Here is a 17,246-nt window from a genome sequence, read left to right as displayed (position 1 = left end):
AACAAGCTGATATTTATAGCCATCGCGTTCGAAGGAGATGGAGAAAGAAAATCCCCAATGATAGCGGGGCCCCTTCTCGGTCAGCCATTTCATGAGCAGCCCACACATCCTGCGCCTTGCCAACATAAGGGAGGAAAGGTCCTGGAAGATTGTGATTTTAGTAGAGCCCTGCTGTATCCAACCCATTTTTCAAGCTTTCTCCAGGATTCTCAACTTCTGAGGGTAGTTATGAAAACAGGCCAAGACAGATCTCGGGGCTCTCGTCGTTCCTCCAGCTCTGTGTGCACCATCAGTCTTTGGTTCATCTATAGTGTCATCTCCAAATGGAAGCTTTGTCACATCATAGATGGATTTGCGTATGTCCCTCTCTCTCGTCCTCCAGAAACCCAAAAACACGTTATTTCTCCTCTCCCTTTTCTCGAAATCGTCCATCTTTAAGGTCATTTTGGTTTCTCTTCTTTCCAATTTCGACAAAGGCATGTCCATGGCATCTAGGGATGATTGGTTATTCTCCCCTGCTTGAATTCTCTCATCTCACCCCTGCTTGAATTCTCATCTATCTTGTTGACCCTCCTGTCAAGCTTGTCCAATCTACTGCCAATGTCCGCTCTTATTTCCCTGATTTCATCCAGTAAGGCAGCTGTGAGAAACCTGAGTGTATTCTCCTCAGTAGACTTCGAGAATCCCTTATTCAGATGGCCAGGGAAGGGCTGGCGCTCTCAGATTCCAACCCCTGGGGTTGACGAGTGAGGGAGGATCACCTGGGTACGGGAGCCCAGGCTTATGCTCGGGGGAATCCCCCAGGCGAGACCCTGTATTATACCGGGGAAGAAGGTGTGGAGGACGAAGTCTCTGATGCTTTTGTAGGCTGTTCCAAATCTACCTCCTTTCTGCCCACTGAATTTCCCTTACCCGAATCCAACAACCCCTCCGCATCTGGTAAACCTATTAGGAACTCGAGCCCTGTAAATGGCATCTTCCAGAATCCTTGTCTTCCTGTTATCTACCAGAGTACTCCTAGTCATTCTTCTCCACGTCTCTCTGATTATTTCCCGAACTCCCAGTTTACTTTGACCAAACACTACTGTTCCCACAAATCCCCCCTATTCATTTCACAAACCCTACGAAGCTCACCTTTCTAAATCGACCAAGCACACCCTTCCTTATGACACCTTTTCCCCATCCTACCCAGTTGGATACTTAGAAACTCAACCCCCCGCCCTCCCTTTCCGACATGAACACTTTCTCACACTGTGACAGACAATGGATTAACACCAGAGCCGTTTACCTGACTTGTACCAACACAAAGATCAGGCAGTCAGGCAATTGCTGATAACTATACACACCGACTGTCCTTTCCCTTCCCCACAGGGATTAAAGACAAAGCACAAGAGCACACTTTGAGCAAAGATAAACGCATGAGGAAGCAGCTATTCCAGGACAGCAGTTCAAACAGAGATGAAAGGCAGCGAGACAACAAGGAGGGAAGTGCCCTTGACCTTTTCTACCCAAACCCTGCAAAGCCTCAGTGAAAGGAATCATAAGAACGGAAACTACATCTGACGTGTGGTGTAACAGATGTCAACGGTACACAGGTCCCCTCCTGCACTAATAACTGATGAGGGGAGACACGCTTGCTACCGTGGTACCGTCCTTGACTGCAGAGACGAGAAACGACAAGCAGTTCAGCACAGCCGGTGAGTCGGAGGGAGAACCGATAGTAAACCGGATGGTGTTAAGCAAAGGTTGCAAACAGCACCATGTTATGAACAAATAACTTGTGTGCTAATTAACTTTTAAAGCCCAGGCAAAGACCAGCTGCACAGTGGTTCGGCGCAACATGGGCGTCCATCCGAAAGACTCTGGCTGGTCCCCTTTTCTTGTAAACATTATAGTACCAAGAGGCCGTAGGAAAGGCCGGCATAAAAAGTTAAGGTGGCCATACAAGGGTCGAGCCAAAATCCCTTGTACAATTGAAAGTCCTTAACCCATTACCAAAGTTTTGACATTGTGAAACAGGCGTGTGCGCCCGGCTGAGGGAAACGCTGTACGAATGGTAAATGTGTGCAGCCTGACTGGGGGCTTAAGAGAGAGTCTGACTGGAGGCAGGAGAAAGCCAAGGGAAGTGAATCCCGCATGGTGTTAAAACTAAGTGAACTATGTTAAGCTGGCAAATGTGAACCCAGCTGAGAGATGCCCGCGAATGAGAGCAAAACGTAACACCCCGTAAACATTGTCGACAAGTGTGAACCCGGCCGAGGGATGTCCACAGTGAACGATTGTTTAAAAAGACATTGAGAGTCTTGAATGTTACAAGTTGCTGACATCTTGAACGAAAGGCTGTAGTGAACCCGACTGAGGGAGGCCAAAGTAGCAAAATGATCGTAGCCCCCGGTTGAGGGGAATCCACGGGTGAAGGGAAATCACCCGACTGGCAGATTACTGAAAGGAACTTTTGTTTTGTTGTTTATAGCACACCGGGCCCTCTGAGGCAAGAGACCTGCTGTAAAAGAGACTTGGCCACAGAAGGACCTGATATTTTGGAGTCTCGACTTGTCTCATGCTAAAAATTCTTTGATTTTTTTCATATTCATCATGGTCTCAGCCTGGAGTGCGACAGGTGCTTTTTCTAAGTTTGCTTTGGTCTCACAATCGGCCCCTGTCAAAAAGCTCCTGTACTCTGAGTTTGTGGCGTTAGACATGGTTGATACTTGATCAAAGGGTTCTGAATAACCCACCTGTTTCGACCCCTTCTCCCGGTTAGAAGGGTGGCAGCATTCCCCCTCTCCAAGTTGTTGATTAATGTGGGTCAGGGCGATAGTATTTGCTTTGACTTCCAGGGCAATTGTGTCATAAAGCCTAATGGAGGCTTGTAGTACAATGTTTAGAGTTGCCAGTGAGTTCGACCTGCATCCAATGGGTCTGGGTACCCTGTTAACATTCGTCTCACGAGCTGTGGCTACTTGATCCTTATTATCAAAGGAGAGATGGTCCTGGACAGATGATGTCCCGGGAATACTCAGCGTGCCAATCACTTCCACCTCTTGTGTTTCATAAATAACCCAGTTGACCTGCTCAAGCGCTCGAACGCACTTTCTGCCATTCTGATTTCCTTTTAGAGGCTGTCATACACTTCCATCAGGGGCAGACTCTCCTAGTTCCACTTGGGACAGGACCGCCCCTGAAATATCCACGTCAATCCTGTGCACTCGAAGTACATCAGACTACTCAGGACCTTAGGAACGGGATCGTCCCTCAGAACTTGACTGTATGATTTATTCTCCTTCTATGGGAAGAACTTTGTGATCTTCTGTTGGTCAGAGTTACCCCTTTTTGAGCCTTCCCCCCGTAAGACTGATTCAGTAGTCAGTGCCTTGTAGTGTTCAGTATGTTGGTCAGAACTCCTTCGGTGGTATTGTTTGGTGCCCGTTTTATTCTTTCCTTTCATGTCACAGTTATCTTGTTGTTGTTGGCGGCCCTTGGTTTCAAGCAGGTCAAAGGGTTCCAACCGTACAGTCCCTGCTACTAGCACTGTCAAGGCCACTTGCTGTTTTCAGGTTGTCATAAAGTTCCCTCATTCTAGATTCCACTGATATGAAGACCTCAGGAATATTAGGCTTGCCATTTTCAAACCCAAAGGGTGAAGTGTCTTGATCAGATGGCTCATGTTCTTCAAAAATCGAAGATAAGGACTTAAAAAATCCTTTTTAGGAAGTGGCTTAAAAGTCTATTCAATTTCCCTCGAAAGCATTGAGAGTTTCAATGCTATAAGTGTTGACCCATGACTCAGAGGGGTCTTTGAAGGACGAGGACTGGGCCTGTCATCGACACGAGACCTTGAAAGTTCTTGAGGGGCCAGAGGCTTCTCGACCCCGGCTCAAGGGCACGCAGGATTTAGCCTTGGTATTTTCCTTGTCTGCTTTAGAAGGTGGGGGACGGACATGGCTCTTTACCTTTTCCCTCGAGGGGGGCTGGGACCGCCTTCTCGAAGATTTTTAACATCTCCTGCCTAAAACCTCCCATTCGGCTGGAGCCGCCGACTTACTCGGGCAAGCTACCTTGCGTTCCGGCGTGGAGTCAGAGGATGAGGAAGGGGAAATATTGCATCTCTTTTTCTTCTTTTGATGAATATTTTTGCCGAAGATGAGGAGTGGTTAGAACTGCCTCGTGACCGGTTTCTTCGACCGCGTCCTCCATGGAGAGTCACCTCTCAACACATCCGAAGAATGCCTTTTTTACGGAGTTGTGACAGGTATATCAAAGGTGACCTACCTGCTGTGAGATTCCCCTGGCATTATTTCAACGCCTTACCCGTCATGGACTGGAATGATCCACGATCTGCCATTCTGTGGTCGACGCCAAGACACCACAAACAGACCCGATGTGGGTCTGTTATAGACATCTTGGCACCACAGTTGATACACTTCTTGAACCCGGTCTTCAGGGTTGAAGAAGCAGATGAAGAGGCCATTCTCAAAGCTGTCTTGCAGTTTTGTGAGAAAACAAAAACCTCCTGTATCCAAAGCACAAGCTATCATGGAAAGACATAACTGAATAATGGGCGCAGTGCGTGCTATTCATGCCTTTGATGACGTCATCCTCGAGACGGAAGCCCCTCGAGGGACATCGAGTCGACCACAACACACAGCACCATCTGCTGGAGAAAAAAAATTCCAAAGCAGCTGACGCTGGATGGGAAGATATCTAAAGATAAGGAATATGTGGGAGGACACAATCCGTTCGAAGAGGCAGCCATTGTTCAGTACTCACAAGAAATACTGGCATGGGAAATCTTGGAACAAATATTGCCACTAAGAGTGGTTGTAGTTGTAGGGGTTTTCCTCCTGACAGGTAAGTACACCAGCAAAGGGTCCATAATAGTTAGACCTGGCAGGTGAGTATACCAGGAAACAAGATGATGTGTGAAGAAGTGTGTTTGTCTTAAAAAGTTGTGGTGGAAAGATCTTTAACTCCATCAACCTTTTGACAAATTGTTGCCCCCTCAAAAGTAGTTGCTGTGCTATTCTGATGAAAAGTTACATGTGAAGAAAGTGTGATATGCTGATAATTGTTTGGCATTCTGAAGAGAATACTTATTTTGGTTTATGAACTTGTGTTTTGGGAGAGAGACATTTGCCTCACTAAGAAGGATACTGTGGAACCCTACTTTTGTTTTTGGATTTGTCAGCCAACCTTTGTGGAAGAGATATTTACTTTACAAAGTGGAAGAAAGTAGCAGATGGAAAAGACTTTATACTACCTTGAACAGAACTTTGTTAATCCTGAACTTTTCTCAAGGTATTCTTGAATTGATTCAGGGGAAGGGATTCAAACCCTGGTCACAAGGATTACGTATCGATATCCTTAAGTTGGAACTGGTATATTGCTTTGTTGAACTAAAGCCTGCCAAATATTCCTTGTATAATTGTGTTGTGTGTATTGGTGTGATGGTCATAGACGTTTTGGTCACCAGGTAATTTTTCTTTAGTTTGCTAGGCAGGGACATCCTTCTTAGGTTAGGGAAAGATAGGAGTTTATCTCCCTTTTTTTTTAATTTAATAAAATTACACTGTGAGAAATCTAAACCTTTGTATCCGTCTCACATTTCTGACCCCTCTCAACATGCTGTTTCAGATTCCTCACTATGTAGCCAGTGAACGTACAAAAAACAATGCGCCATCTCGAGATGGTGGCTTCCTGCATTTACTTGGTGCCTCATACATGGCTGCGCATGAGTCTGATGCAAATGTTGCTTGCAAAACAAGGGTCACAGGCAAGCAATCGGTGGGACGATCTAGTGGTCATTACGCAACACCTAGTCCACTCCCTGCGGTGGTGGACAAAAGAAAACCTTTTGCAGTGAAAATCACCCCAGCAGTAGAGGCCACTCTTACCACAGATGCATCACTATCAGGATGGGTACCCTATCTTCTACAGCACACTGCTCACAGCAAGTGGTCACAGTCGCTGGCGAACAAACGCATCAACTTTCTATAGTTGTTAGCCATCTTCAAAGCGCTTCAAACTTGTCAACATCTACTTCAGGGAAAGACAGTCCTAGTCCTAACAGACAACACTACTGCCATGTTTTACACAAACAAGGCAGGACGCATTCTCTGAGTCTGTCCAAACTGGCACTTAATTTTGGAATTGGGCACTACATCACAACACGTTTCTAATATCCCAACATGTTCCAGGGTAAACAACTGTCTAGCCGATGTGTTGAGAGAGACGTACACCTTCCATCAGAACACGAATGGCAGTTACACAAAGACATTCTATCCGACATCTTCGCAAACTGGGGTGTCAACCTGACTTAAATCTATTTGCAACACAAGACAATGCCCAAACTATGCATCCAGGTATCCCCAGGCAGGGTCCAAGGGGAATGCACTGTGGATGAACTGGTTAGGGACCTTTGCTTGCGTTCACCAACCCTCCACCCCCCAACACCACTGTCAAACAAAATCATCCACAAAACACATCAAGAACCACTCAAACTGATTCTAATTCCACCAATGTGGGCATGGGAACCATGGTTTTCGCCCCTGCCGAAAATGTCTCTTTGACCACCAGTGAAACTTCTGTGCCCATACAACATGCTGTCCCAACACCAAGGGACAATGTATCATCCATGTCCTCAAACGCCGAACCTGGCAGCTTGGCTCCTGAAGTCCTAGAGTTTGGCCATTTTAATGTACCTCAAAGATGCATGGACATCCTTAAAGAAGCTTGCAAACCTAACGCAAGGCATTGCTATTTCAACTAGAGGAAACATTTTGTGATTGGGTATAAAGCTCACCCCTATTGACTTTTCACCTTCACACTTCGCTCTCTACTTACTTTACCTATTAGACGAGTTGAATATCAATCCTGAGTCTATCTGGCTGCACTTTGCACATGCACCACCTCACAAAGCAAGATGTCTTGGTGGAAAGTTTATGTTGTTAAAGCCTTTTATGGAGGGAGTTAAAAGATTACACCCTCCCACCTCTAACTCAACTCTAAGCTGGGATTTAAATGTTGTGCTTACAAAACTCATAGGTCACCCTTTGAGCCAATGCATAAAATTATTCTCAAACACCTCTCATACAGCACTCCTTTTCTTGTTGCCATTACTTCTATGGGACTGGTTAGCGAACTGCAGACTCTCTTAGTTCAAAATCCGTTTCATAAAGACAAAGTGGTGTTAAGAACACATCCATGCTTTTCTCCTAAATCAATTTCAAAGTTCCACGTAAACCAGTCCATAGAACTACCAGCTTTCTTCCAAAACCCTTGCAACTCAGCAGAGAAAAACCGCCATACATTGGATGTTAGAAAGGCTTTAATGTATTACCTCAATAAAACAAAGCCAATAAGAAAATCGTAATGGCTCTTTGTTTCTATTGCTACTGGCAGAGAAGGAGATGCTGTCTGCAAGTCCGCTATATCAAAATGTATAGTCAAATGCATTCAAATTTGCTATTCACTTTAAAAAAGACTACCTTTCAGGCCCAGACCCATTCAACTTGTGGAACTGTAGCTACTTTTAGCTTTCATCGCAAATGTACCTCTGGATGCAATTTGAAAGCAGCTTCCTGGAGTTCAATTCATACATTTACATAGCATTATTGTTTAGACAAACTCTAAACAAGACTCTCAAGTGGGGCGAGCAGTATTAAAGCTTCTTTTTGCCTCTGTACCTGCCAACATCCCACCTCCTTTGGGTACAGCTCCCTAGTCTATGCAAGATCATGCAGAGATATTAAGACTAGGCAGAGGAAATTAAATTTAAGTTGGGAGTGAAAGGGAAGCCAGCCAAGGGAGGATTGGGAAGCAGAGATAGAGTCTCGGGAGGTGAGGAGACTGAGGGTCCGGATGGCAGAATGGTAGATGGATTTGAGGGGGGCGAGATGTGAAGTAGGAAGACCAAAGAGTAAGGAGGAGCAGTAGAAGAGGCGAGAGAAGATAAGGGAGGAGTTTAAAAGTTTAGTGGCATGGAAAGTAAGAGATCGGCGGACCTTGCGAATATTAGAGGTGGTTGCGACAGGCGCGAGAGGTGAGAGAAATATGGTGGGATAAAGTGAGAGAGGAGTCAAAGTGAATGCCTAAGTTATGGGCGTGGGGGGAGAAAGTAAGATTAGAGGGGGGAAAATGAATAAAAGGAGGAGGAGTGGTGGCGGGGGAGGGAGTTGGAAGGGAAGAAAACTTCAGTTTTGTCGGAGTTAAGGGAAAGGAAGCAAGAAGACATCCAGTTTTTAATTGCAGTAAGGCAGGATGAGAGTTTAACGTGGAGGTCAGGAGAGAAGGAAAGAAAGAGTTGCATGTCGTCAGCATAGAAATGGTGAGAGATGCCAAATGAGGAGATAACGGGGGCAAGAAGAGAGGTGTAGAGCGAGAATAGGAAAGGGCCAAGCACCGAGCCTTGTGGAACTCCGTATTCCAGAGGATGGGAAGGAGAGGAGCGGCCTCCCCAGGAAACAGTAAAGGAGCGGGAGGAGAGGTAAGAGGATAGCCAGTTGAGTGCAGAGCCTTTGAAACCAAAGGAAGAGGGAATGTTGAGAAGAAGGGTGTGATCGACAGTGTCGAAGGCAGCAGAGAGATCAAGAAGAATGACAGAGGATTGCTTAGAGTGTTGAGCGGTGAGGGGGGAGTTAAGGATGTAAGTGAGGGCAGTTTCAGGAGAGTGTTTAGGGCTGAAGCCAGATTAAGAAGGGGGAAGGAGAGAGAGAGAGATTAGTCACAAAGGATGAGAGCTGAGAGTAGGCGAGGCACTCAAGAAGTTTAGAGAGGAATGGGAGGAGTGAGATAGGACGGAAGTTAGAGGTGTTCAGGGGATCTGCAGAAGGTTTCTTCAGAATCGGAATGATTGTGGCATGCTTGAAAGCAGAGGGGAAGGTGGCAGAGGAAAGGCAGGTGTTGAAGAAGGAAGTTAGGTAGGGTATAAGACGAGAGTAGATCTTAGGGATAAGAAGAGAGGGGAAGAGGTCTGTTGGAGCAGACGAGGGCTGAGCTTTGGAGAGGAGGATGGATACGTCAGAAGGGGAGACAGGGGAGAAGTCAATCATGAAGGTTGTGGGGGAGAAGGGAGAAGGGGAAGGGGGGAGTGAGAGGAGGAATTGATCTTTTGTCGAAGGGCAAGAATCTTGGAGGAGAAGAAGTTTGCAAAGTCAGAGGGAGAAAGGGTAGAGGAGGTTGAGGGATCAGGGGTTGGGGGAGAGAGAAGACGAGAGAGAGTTTGTAAGATACGGCGGGGGTGGGAGGCTTGGGATTGAAGAAGGTTAGAATAGTAGGAGTGTTTTGCCGAGGAGAGGCAAGAGTCATAAAGGGAGTGGTAAGAGAAGTAGGAGGTTTGGTTGGAAAGCAAGGGGGATTTGAGCCAGAGTCTCAAGATGTCGGAGGAGATGTCGCATGGAGAGGAGTTGTGAGCCATGGTTGAGAGGGTTTCCGGGTTGGACGGAAGAAGGAAAGGCGGTGGAGCAGATTGAGTGAGGAGGAGATAGAAGAGGAAAGAGTAGACAGTGCGTCATTGGCTGATAGTAGACAGAAGTCTTGAAGAGAGGGGAGAGAAGAAGAACAAGTTTCAAGAAAGAGGTAGGGATCAAAGCTATGAAGGTCACGTCGTGAAAAGATGGTCTAAAAAAAGTGTAACACCAGTAAAATAAGTCAGCCAACATGTGTTTTGACTCCTCCGTGACTTTCTCAAAGCTAATAAATCCATGAAAACAAATAAAAGCAAGAACATGATTCAGGGTCTGGACAAAGACAATTCATGTGATGCCCAAAAAAGGGACACCAAAAATGGCAACAGAGAAGAAGAAAGAGAAATACAAAATTGCATCTGTTTTTAAAATCATGCATGTAACACTATGTTTGTTAAAAGCACCAAAATGTAAAAATATGTATTGAAGCTGCTACTCTTGCCAGCTATCAGGAATAGATGACTCCATGGTTTATAAGGCAGAGCATAGGAGTATGGCTAGTGAAACACAGAACATCCATCTGATTTAAGAAAAGCCACATTGTTTTATTTAACTTGACTTGCTTTAAAAAAACAAACTCATTTTGAATCAGATGTCATCACTCCTTTCCCTAAGGTAGCCTCTCCTCATCTAGGCAGGGGACGGCAGCCGCTACCTCATTCGGACGACCACATGAGGAGGGGGTTAAACCTTGAGAGAGGGTGGGGGTGACATGACATCATCAGGTGAGATATTGTGTACCCCTTTCCCTTGTAGAGATGTTCCCTCCTTTCCTTATGACCTAATGGCATACTGCCATTATTCCCTTCGACAACTTGACAACTCTGATAGTACTCCTCAGTATCAGATGGCGAATAAAGTAACACAAACTGAGACGAGGAAGAGGCAAGGAGCAATCCTGATTACTCCTAGTGAGAACCAACACCAGAAGTCCAGAAGCTGGAGAAATCCAATTGGCCCGCCACAGTTTAAAGCCATTCCGGGAAGAGAAGTATGGAGTTTGTCTTCTTACCCAGCTGTGGTGAAGACAGCTGAACAGAGACTAGGAATACAGCAGCTCGCGGCGGCGCAGGAAATGGAGCAGCAAGGCAGAGTGAAAAGGCAGCCCGTTGAGTGACATGCCCAGTGAAGCTCCGTGGAGGCTGTAACTAGGTGAAAGGAAGCAAGCTTGCTTCTTGATAGCCGAGGGAGCTGGGACGCCAACCAAGGACCATACGCTTACCGGTGCTTGCAGGGTCTGTGAAAGCCACAAAAGCAAGAGAAGCACCCGATGTGGAGTCGGGGACTCGTAGAGTACAAGAATCCAACCAGTGAGCCCAGGGAAAGGGTCGGCACATGGAAGTACTGTCGGGCACGCAAAAGAAGCCTTAGACAGTGGGACTGGGGTCAAGGACACACAGTACAAATTTGGGGAAGACTGAGAAGGAAACCAAATGTTCATTGTATGCTAAAGAAAGTCCTAGCAGCAGTGTATACCAGGAAAGGCCAATTGTGTAAAGTGAACTGCACAAAGGAAGTCCTGGCAAGTGTTTGTTGTGAGGAGTCGGGAATGAAACTTGGACACAAGTTAGACATGGTTTTGGCTGATGAATAAAAATAGTTGGGAAAATGCCTAACTAGAGGTGTTTCCCTACCTGAATTCAGTGTCGGTGCCCGAATGTCCAAAAAAGCATCCTGTGTCCAAAGTACTATTCTGATCCTCACATTCTAAAGAAACAAACTCTAAGGTGAAAATGATAATGTCTTTGGCCTTCAGTGTCCAAATGGGTAAAGAAATGGATAACTCCAACAAAAAGTCTCTCAGTGATATGGTTCCTTGCTCCAGAGGATGCTTCCCTTCGCCTGCATTCTTTCGATGTCTTTGTTTTGTGGGCGGTTCTCTTTTCATTCACCCTTTTGGATATTGATGTCGACTTAAAAAAACGTTGTTCCTTCATGTATATGAATTCCCCTACGCAAAAGTGTTTACACCTCTGTATATTGACAAACATAAACAAAAAGTCTTTTAAGATTGGAAACCTCTGTTTCCGAAATAGGTTCCTTCTCCATTGAATTTCTAAACTCTGAGGGTTTTTAATAGTCGTGATATTTTCTTGTCAGGATTTCCCTTCCATTCCTTTATTTTATCCTTAAATAATTCATAAACAGTTTTGTCTTTCTATCTTTGTTCTCAAAATACCTGGTACACAACCCTGCCAGTTTTTTTTTAAACAGCTTTGTAATCTTCGGGTGTCCCTTTTGATTAGTAACAAAATCATACATAACTTTGTTTGATCTTGGTTTTATTAGGATACCTGGCGTATTCTCCTGCCAGGTGTTTTGCTCCTTAGTCTTTTGATCCAATACAGCCGTTCTGGTTGTTCTTATATGCTTCTAAATGTGTCCTTGCCTGGTATGTTTCCCTCTCAGGAATTTCTCTGTCCACTTGTACCTGCCTGATGTACTCTTCTACCAGGTCTCTTTGATTCGCACTCTTGTTTTTGCGTGGTATACTCTCCGCCAGGGCTTTCCACTTGTGTGCCTTTGCTCACACTTCCACTCTTGATAGTTCACCACACTAGCCTTATTGGCTAATGTTCTCTGTCCTCTTTATACTATTTTGTTAGCGTTTCTTATGTACATATATGGCACGTACTTGCAAACTTTAAAGTCTTGTTTCTTTAGAAGATGTACTTTAATTTTCTCCCTCTCAGATTTTGTAAACAGCTCTCTTTCTCTTCAGTTATGTTTAATTATTCAAATTTAGCATGATCGTCAATATGCCCCGGTGTTCCCTTTTTTCCCCAGCGTGGACTCACTGGCTCTTCGCGGCATTCCTTATTCCTCTCGCAGCCCATCGGTAACAGTCTTTGGGGGCTTTCTTCCTCAAGACTGTTCACTTTCTGCACCCCTGCTTCCTGCGGCACCAGTTTGGCTCGTCTGCTCGCACGGGTCTCTGGTAGGTGAACTGCTGCTTTACGACAACGGTGAACGCCCAGGAGCCCAGCACTGGCTTCTGGCATTCCCACTGTGTGTTGTCTTTTCCGTACAGCCTTCTTCTTCTGAGCTCCTGAGCCGGTTGGCTCCACCAAACTTCTTCCTGCCGGTCGAACGCACACAGAGGAGCAGCCCGTTCCCACCAACAGTCGCAATGAGTTTGTCACAGTCCTGATTTAAATGTCCCGGGCACGGGTGTGTGATCGCAGCGACTAGAGCATTGCCTGTGCTCAGGCTTATTTTGCTTTGCATTCCACCACTCTTCTTCCTTGTCGCAGTTTTGAGGTGTTTATCAACTTGCATGAAAATATTGGATGATTGTCCATAATGTGTTTTGATGGCAAGTCGGTCATGGAGGATTGGTATGTGGAGTTATGACCGATGATTTTAGCAGATTTACAAGACAAATCTGTGTTTGAGAGTTGCTCTATAGGTTGTAACAAAAAGGATACACTACTCCCTATGGAGGGCACAAGGGCGGATTACAATAGGTCATTAGAGCATTATAAATGGGAGGGTCATCCTACAAGGGGAAAGGGGGATACAATGTCTCACCCGCTGATACCATCACCCCCTCCCGGAGGTTGTCTCCCTCCGAGCAATCCTCCCTCATATAGCCGCCCCCAGGGTTTGGATCAGGTAACGGCTGCCATCCCCTGGCCACATTGGAGGAGGTTACCGCCGGGAAAGGAGTGATAATGCCATCAGATTCATCACAGTGTAAAGTGAACTGTATAAAGAAAATACCAGGCAAAGCCACACGTGTGAAGTGGTCTGCAGTGAATGTGGAAAGGAACCTGGCAGGAGTATACCAGGTGTTCTGTGAGTCTGGGACCCGCACCCAAATTGTATCAAGGAATTTTATAAGAACCAGGCAGGGGATAATACCAGGTGGTGTTTCTTGTGAGTCAGAGAATCCCCAGGAAGATTCATGCCCTTAGCATTTTTGGATTACTTTGAATGTGAAAAACTCCCTTCCCCAGCTCCATTTCCCTTGGAATGAATTGCAACAGCAAGAGGAGGGGAGTTATACTCTTGGACTATAAAGAACGTGTTTATTCTTTTGAACTTTTGTTTTGGTGAAGAGAGACATTCCCTGGAACTGTGAACATCATTCAGCTGGACCTTTTGTTGGATTAATACCTTTTTGTTGAACTTGAACATTTGTGTACTTCTCAAGCCAGAGACATTACCCTTAGCACCTTAGAGTTACTTTTAGAGTGTGAGGGCTAGGATAGGATTTCAAACACAGGGCATTTTTGCTTTGGACATCTTTACGCAGGACAGGCCCTTAGTTTTTAATTCTGGTTGAGGTAGGGAAATATCTCCTAGATTAAGAACAGTGAAGCATTTTCCAACCCTTTTATTATTAAACGTTTATGGCAAACACCATGAGTCCTTTGTGTCTGCGTCTCATTTCTGGCTCTTTACACATAGAGAATTGTAAAACTGTCATATGTGACGCTTGCCAAAGAGATATTAATCAGATTGGTTCTATAAGCAAAAATCAATAAAGGGCATGTGATAATGTGAAAGCCTAAGAAGTCATTTGTGAGATAGGCTGCAGTGTATGAAAAATGGTGTCTCGGAAGGTGACAATATTTAACATGAAACATGACACTGCATGAAAACAGAGTGATGTTGTTTCAGAAAAAAGGGGGGTCCTGATAGCCCTTATGGGGAAAAAGAGAAATATAACATGTTAAGGTTGCAAGAAGTAAGAGTAATCTGATGTTGGATAGGTTAAATTGCTTCTTGAGTGGATATCCCAAATCTAGTGGAAATTAATCTTATTCTGGGAATTATAAGTCCTTTGTACTGGTTAGTTGCCTGTGTTATGTGTAGCAGTGTGTTTACAAGGTCTAATGTTGAATCCACAGCATTGAAGATGAATTAGCTGCTTATAACCTTTGGATGACATTTCAATAAACAACTCTTAATAAAATAATAACAATTTGACATTTCTTTTTTAATTGTCTTTCACATACCCCTTTTGCTTGTATATACACATTTAACTTTTATATATTTCTTAAATCTTAAGGTATAAAATCAAAGGTGGATGAACTGAAAGCAGTCTATGATCGAGAAGAGTCTCCGAACCTTGATGATTATGAGCCCAACACAGTTGCTAGTTTGTTGAAGCAGTACCTGCGGGAACTCCCTGAGAATGTGCTTACCAAAGAGCTGTTGCCACGCTTTGAGGATGCTTGTGGGAGAAGCACAGACAGTGAGAGAGTTCAGGAGTGCCAACGCTTGCTCAAGGATTTACCTGAGTGTAACTACTATCTTATTTCCTGGCTCATTGTGCATATGGACCACGTGATCACGAAGGAACTGGAAACCAAAATGAATATCCAGAACATTTCCATTGTATTGAGCCCCACTGTACAGGTACATGCATATGGCTATAGTGTCTGATCTAGATTTCTGAAAGAAATTGAGCAAACTGTTTTTACACATGTACTCTGCACTGTGTACTTAAAGCGCATCTTTCTAGGTAAAGCCTACTGGGGTCTTGTTAAATAGCAGATTGTGACTTGGAAACCTGCATAAGGGCACCTTTCATTTACCGAATGGAAAAACATAACATGAGTTCCCACCCGTGCACTGCACATCACAGACCTTTGGCTGCACTCTTTTTTTTAATACCTGATGAAAAGGTAATGTCTGGTCTGCTTTCCCTATTAAGTTGTAATATCTGTTTTGAAAGCAAGGATTGGAGTGTAAATGGAATCTACTACTTTTCTTAACATAACTGTTAAGCGTTGGTGTCCTAGACGATTGAGAATGCTTCCTTTTACCATTGGTAGTTTTTACTTTTAAACCAGAAATAATAAAGCGCTTCAAATGAAAAACATTTTCTACTTCAATTGTGTAGTTGCTTCTCAAAGGCCAAAGGCGATTGGGTTTTCGATGATAGATTCAGTCACCTGTAAAGTGTGTATAGCATTAAAATATAAAATCTAGGTTCATGCCAAGGCACAATTCGTCAAACGTTTGCCTGGATTTATAAATAGGATAACTGTTTAGTTGAGAAGCACACACTTTCTCATTTTACGTTCAAAATGTATGCCATTGCTCTCAAGAAATGGTGCCCTTGACATTTTGAAAGACCTGCTGCCTCAATCTCTGGGCAGGCAACTCCTTGTTAAGTAGGAAAATTAGAGTGCTGTACATTGTGACAAAATGATTACTGGGATTGGTAGTGAATAAAGTGCCTACTCAGCCGCACACTATTGCTTCACCAGCAATGATCCCAATCGTAAAGGTGAAAGACACAACCTGAATGGTATGCCTCCCTCGCCTTTTCAGGTAGTGCAGGCTGAGGACGGGTCAGTACTCTTTACAAGGAAAGTGAGCTATTTCAGATGTGAAACCAAAATAAAAGAAATGTCCAATCAGGTTTTCATAAAAATATAAAACTTGAAATTAAACAATACACACTACAAAAAAACGTAATGTGACCCACTCGCATACTTCGGAAAGTGGGCATTGTTTTTAAGGCAGACCATGGGGACAGGATCACTTCAAATAACTTAGACCATGTGAAGCCAGGATTCCTGGTGCTTTCTTAGACAGATATTCAGCATTGGGTTGGTGGGCAGAGCGACGTTGTCCAACACCTGGTGCGGTTCAACAAGCTGCAGCAAATGCCACGAAGAAGCTTGAGACAGTCAAGTGATGTCCAGGTCGGTGTAGTTTACGAGCCGTTGGAGGTGTGAATCAGGGCCCAGGTTTTCTCCTTGACTTCTGGGTTGCTGGAAGGCCCTGTCCAAGGTCTATAGGGGCAATGGTAAGTACTTTCTTCTGCACTTCCCAACCAGGAAAGTTAGTAGAGAGCATTTGCAGAGCCTTGTCACCTAGAGTGAGCAGGTTCTTGGCTACCAGTGGTCTCGACTCTAGTAGACGTTGCCAGGTAGCAACACATCCCAGATATTCAATTGTGAATGTTGTAGACAAGAATTGCCCTTACCCTGGAGTTCTCTGTATTTACCTCTATGGAAGAGGGCTTTGGAGCAGACTGTACCTCCAGCAAAGGTCCCTGTGTATCCTGCTTCAAGTGTCAAAGATTAATCAACTAAAGGGTCGATCTCCCCAGCCTCATTTTGTTTATGCAAAAGACCCCCCACGGTTTGGTTCCCTGCTTGTCTTTTTTAGAGGGTCCAATTCTGACTGTTATTTCAGAATCACCTTGCCTGGTGATGTCATCCCCAGAGTGCATTGTCTGCAGGAAAGGGGAGCGGGCCGGAAGTTTGGGAGGGCTTGGAAAGTTGGTGGTACCACTCTGTGGACCGTGGCTCTCTGCTTTGCTGCGCGAACTCTGACCCCTTGCTCTGTCTGCCTACAGAGATGGAAGCCAGGAATGTAGGTACAGAAGGCAAACATAGTTGTTGCTTCCGTTCAGGCTTCATGGTTTATGGCACCAGACTGAACGCAACAATGTAATTAAGGCCTGCTGTTCCCCTCTGTTTTGCTGCACGATGTACCACTTTGCATTGCCTTGTTTACAGTGTCTGACATTAGCTTCTTTATCTTCCAACTTGAACTGGTGTTGTCGGCTTTATTTCCGACCTCTGGTACTTGAGTGGATGGGTCTCTCTATGAACTTCAGATTCAAGATGGGTTACTTCCCAGACCACTTTGTGTTTTGCTTTTCTGTCACATGCAATGACCTTAGATCACTTACCTTATTACACGGACCAAATGTTCTTGGACTCAGGGAGGCAATAATACACACTTGGGCCAATAAGTGAAATATAATTGGGTCTTTACAGGCCCTTTATTCACACATAATAAGGATACAGA

General features: G+C 44.8%; 1 protein-coding gene across 1 annotated transcript in view; it reads left to right on the top strand.

Moving 5' to 3' along the window:
• RALBP1 (ralA binding protein 1) overlaps positions 1–17,246 on the top strand; it is a 593,582-nt gene that overhangs the window by 203,290 nt on the left and 373,046 nt on the right. The window contains exon 4 of the mRNA XM_069613390.1: positions 14,482–14,831. Coding sequence (XP_069469491.1) covers positions 14,482–14,831 — 350 coding nt within the window. The remainder of the gene's footprint in view (positions 1–14,481; positions 14,832–17,246) is intronic.

This window comes from Ambystoma mexicanum, chromosome 5p, assembly GCF_040938575.1.
Source record: "Ambystoma mexicanum isolate Mex_15411 chromosome 5p, UKY_AmexF1_1, whole genome shotgun sequence".
NCBI classification, from domain to species: Eukaryota; Metazoa; Chordata; class Amphibia; order Caudata; family Ambystomatidae; genus Ambystoma; species Ambystoma mexicanum.
The sequence above is the reverse complement of the archived record's forward strand: the minus strand, read 5'-3'. Positions and strand labels throughout refer to the sequence as shown.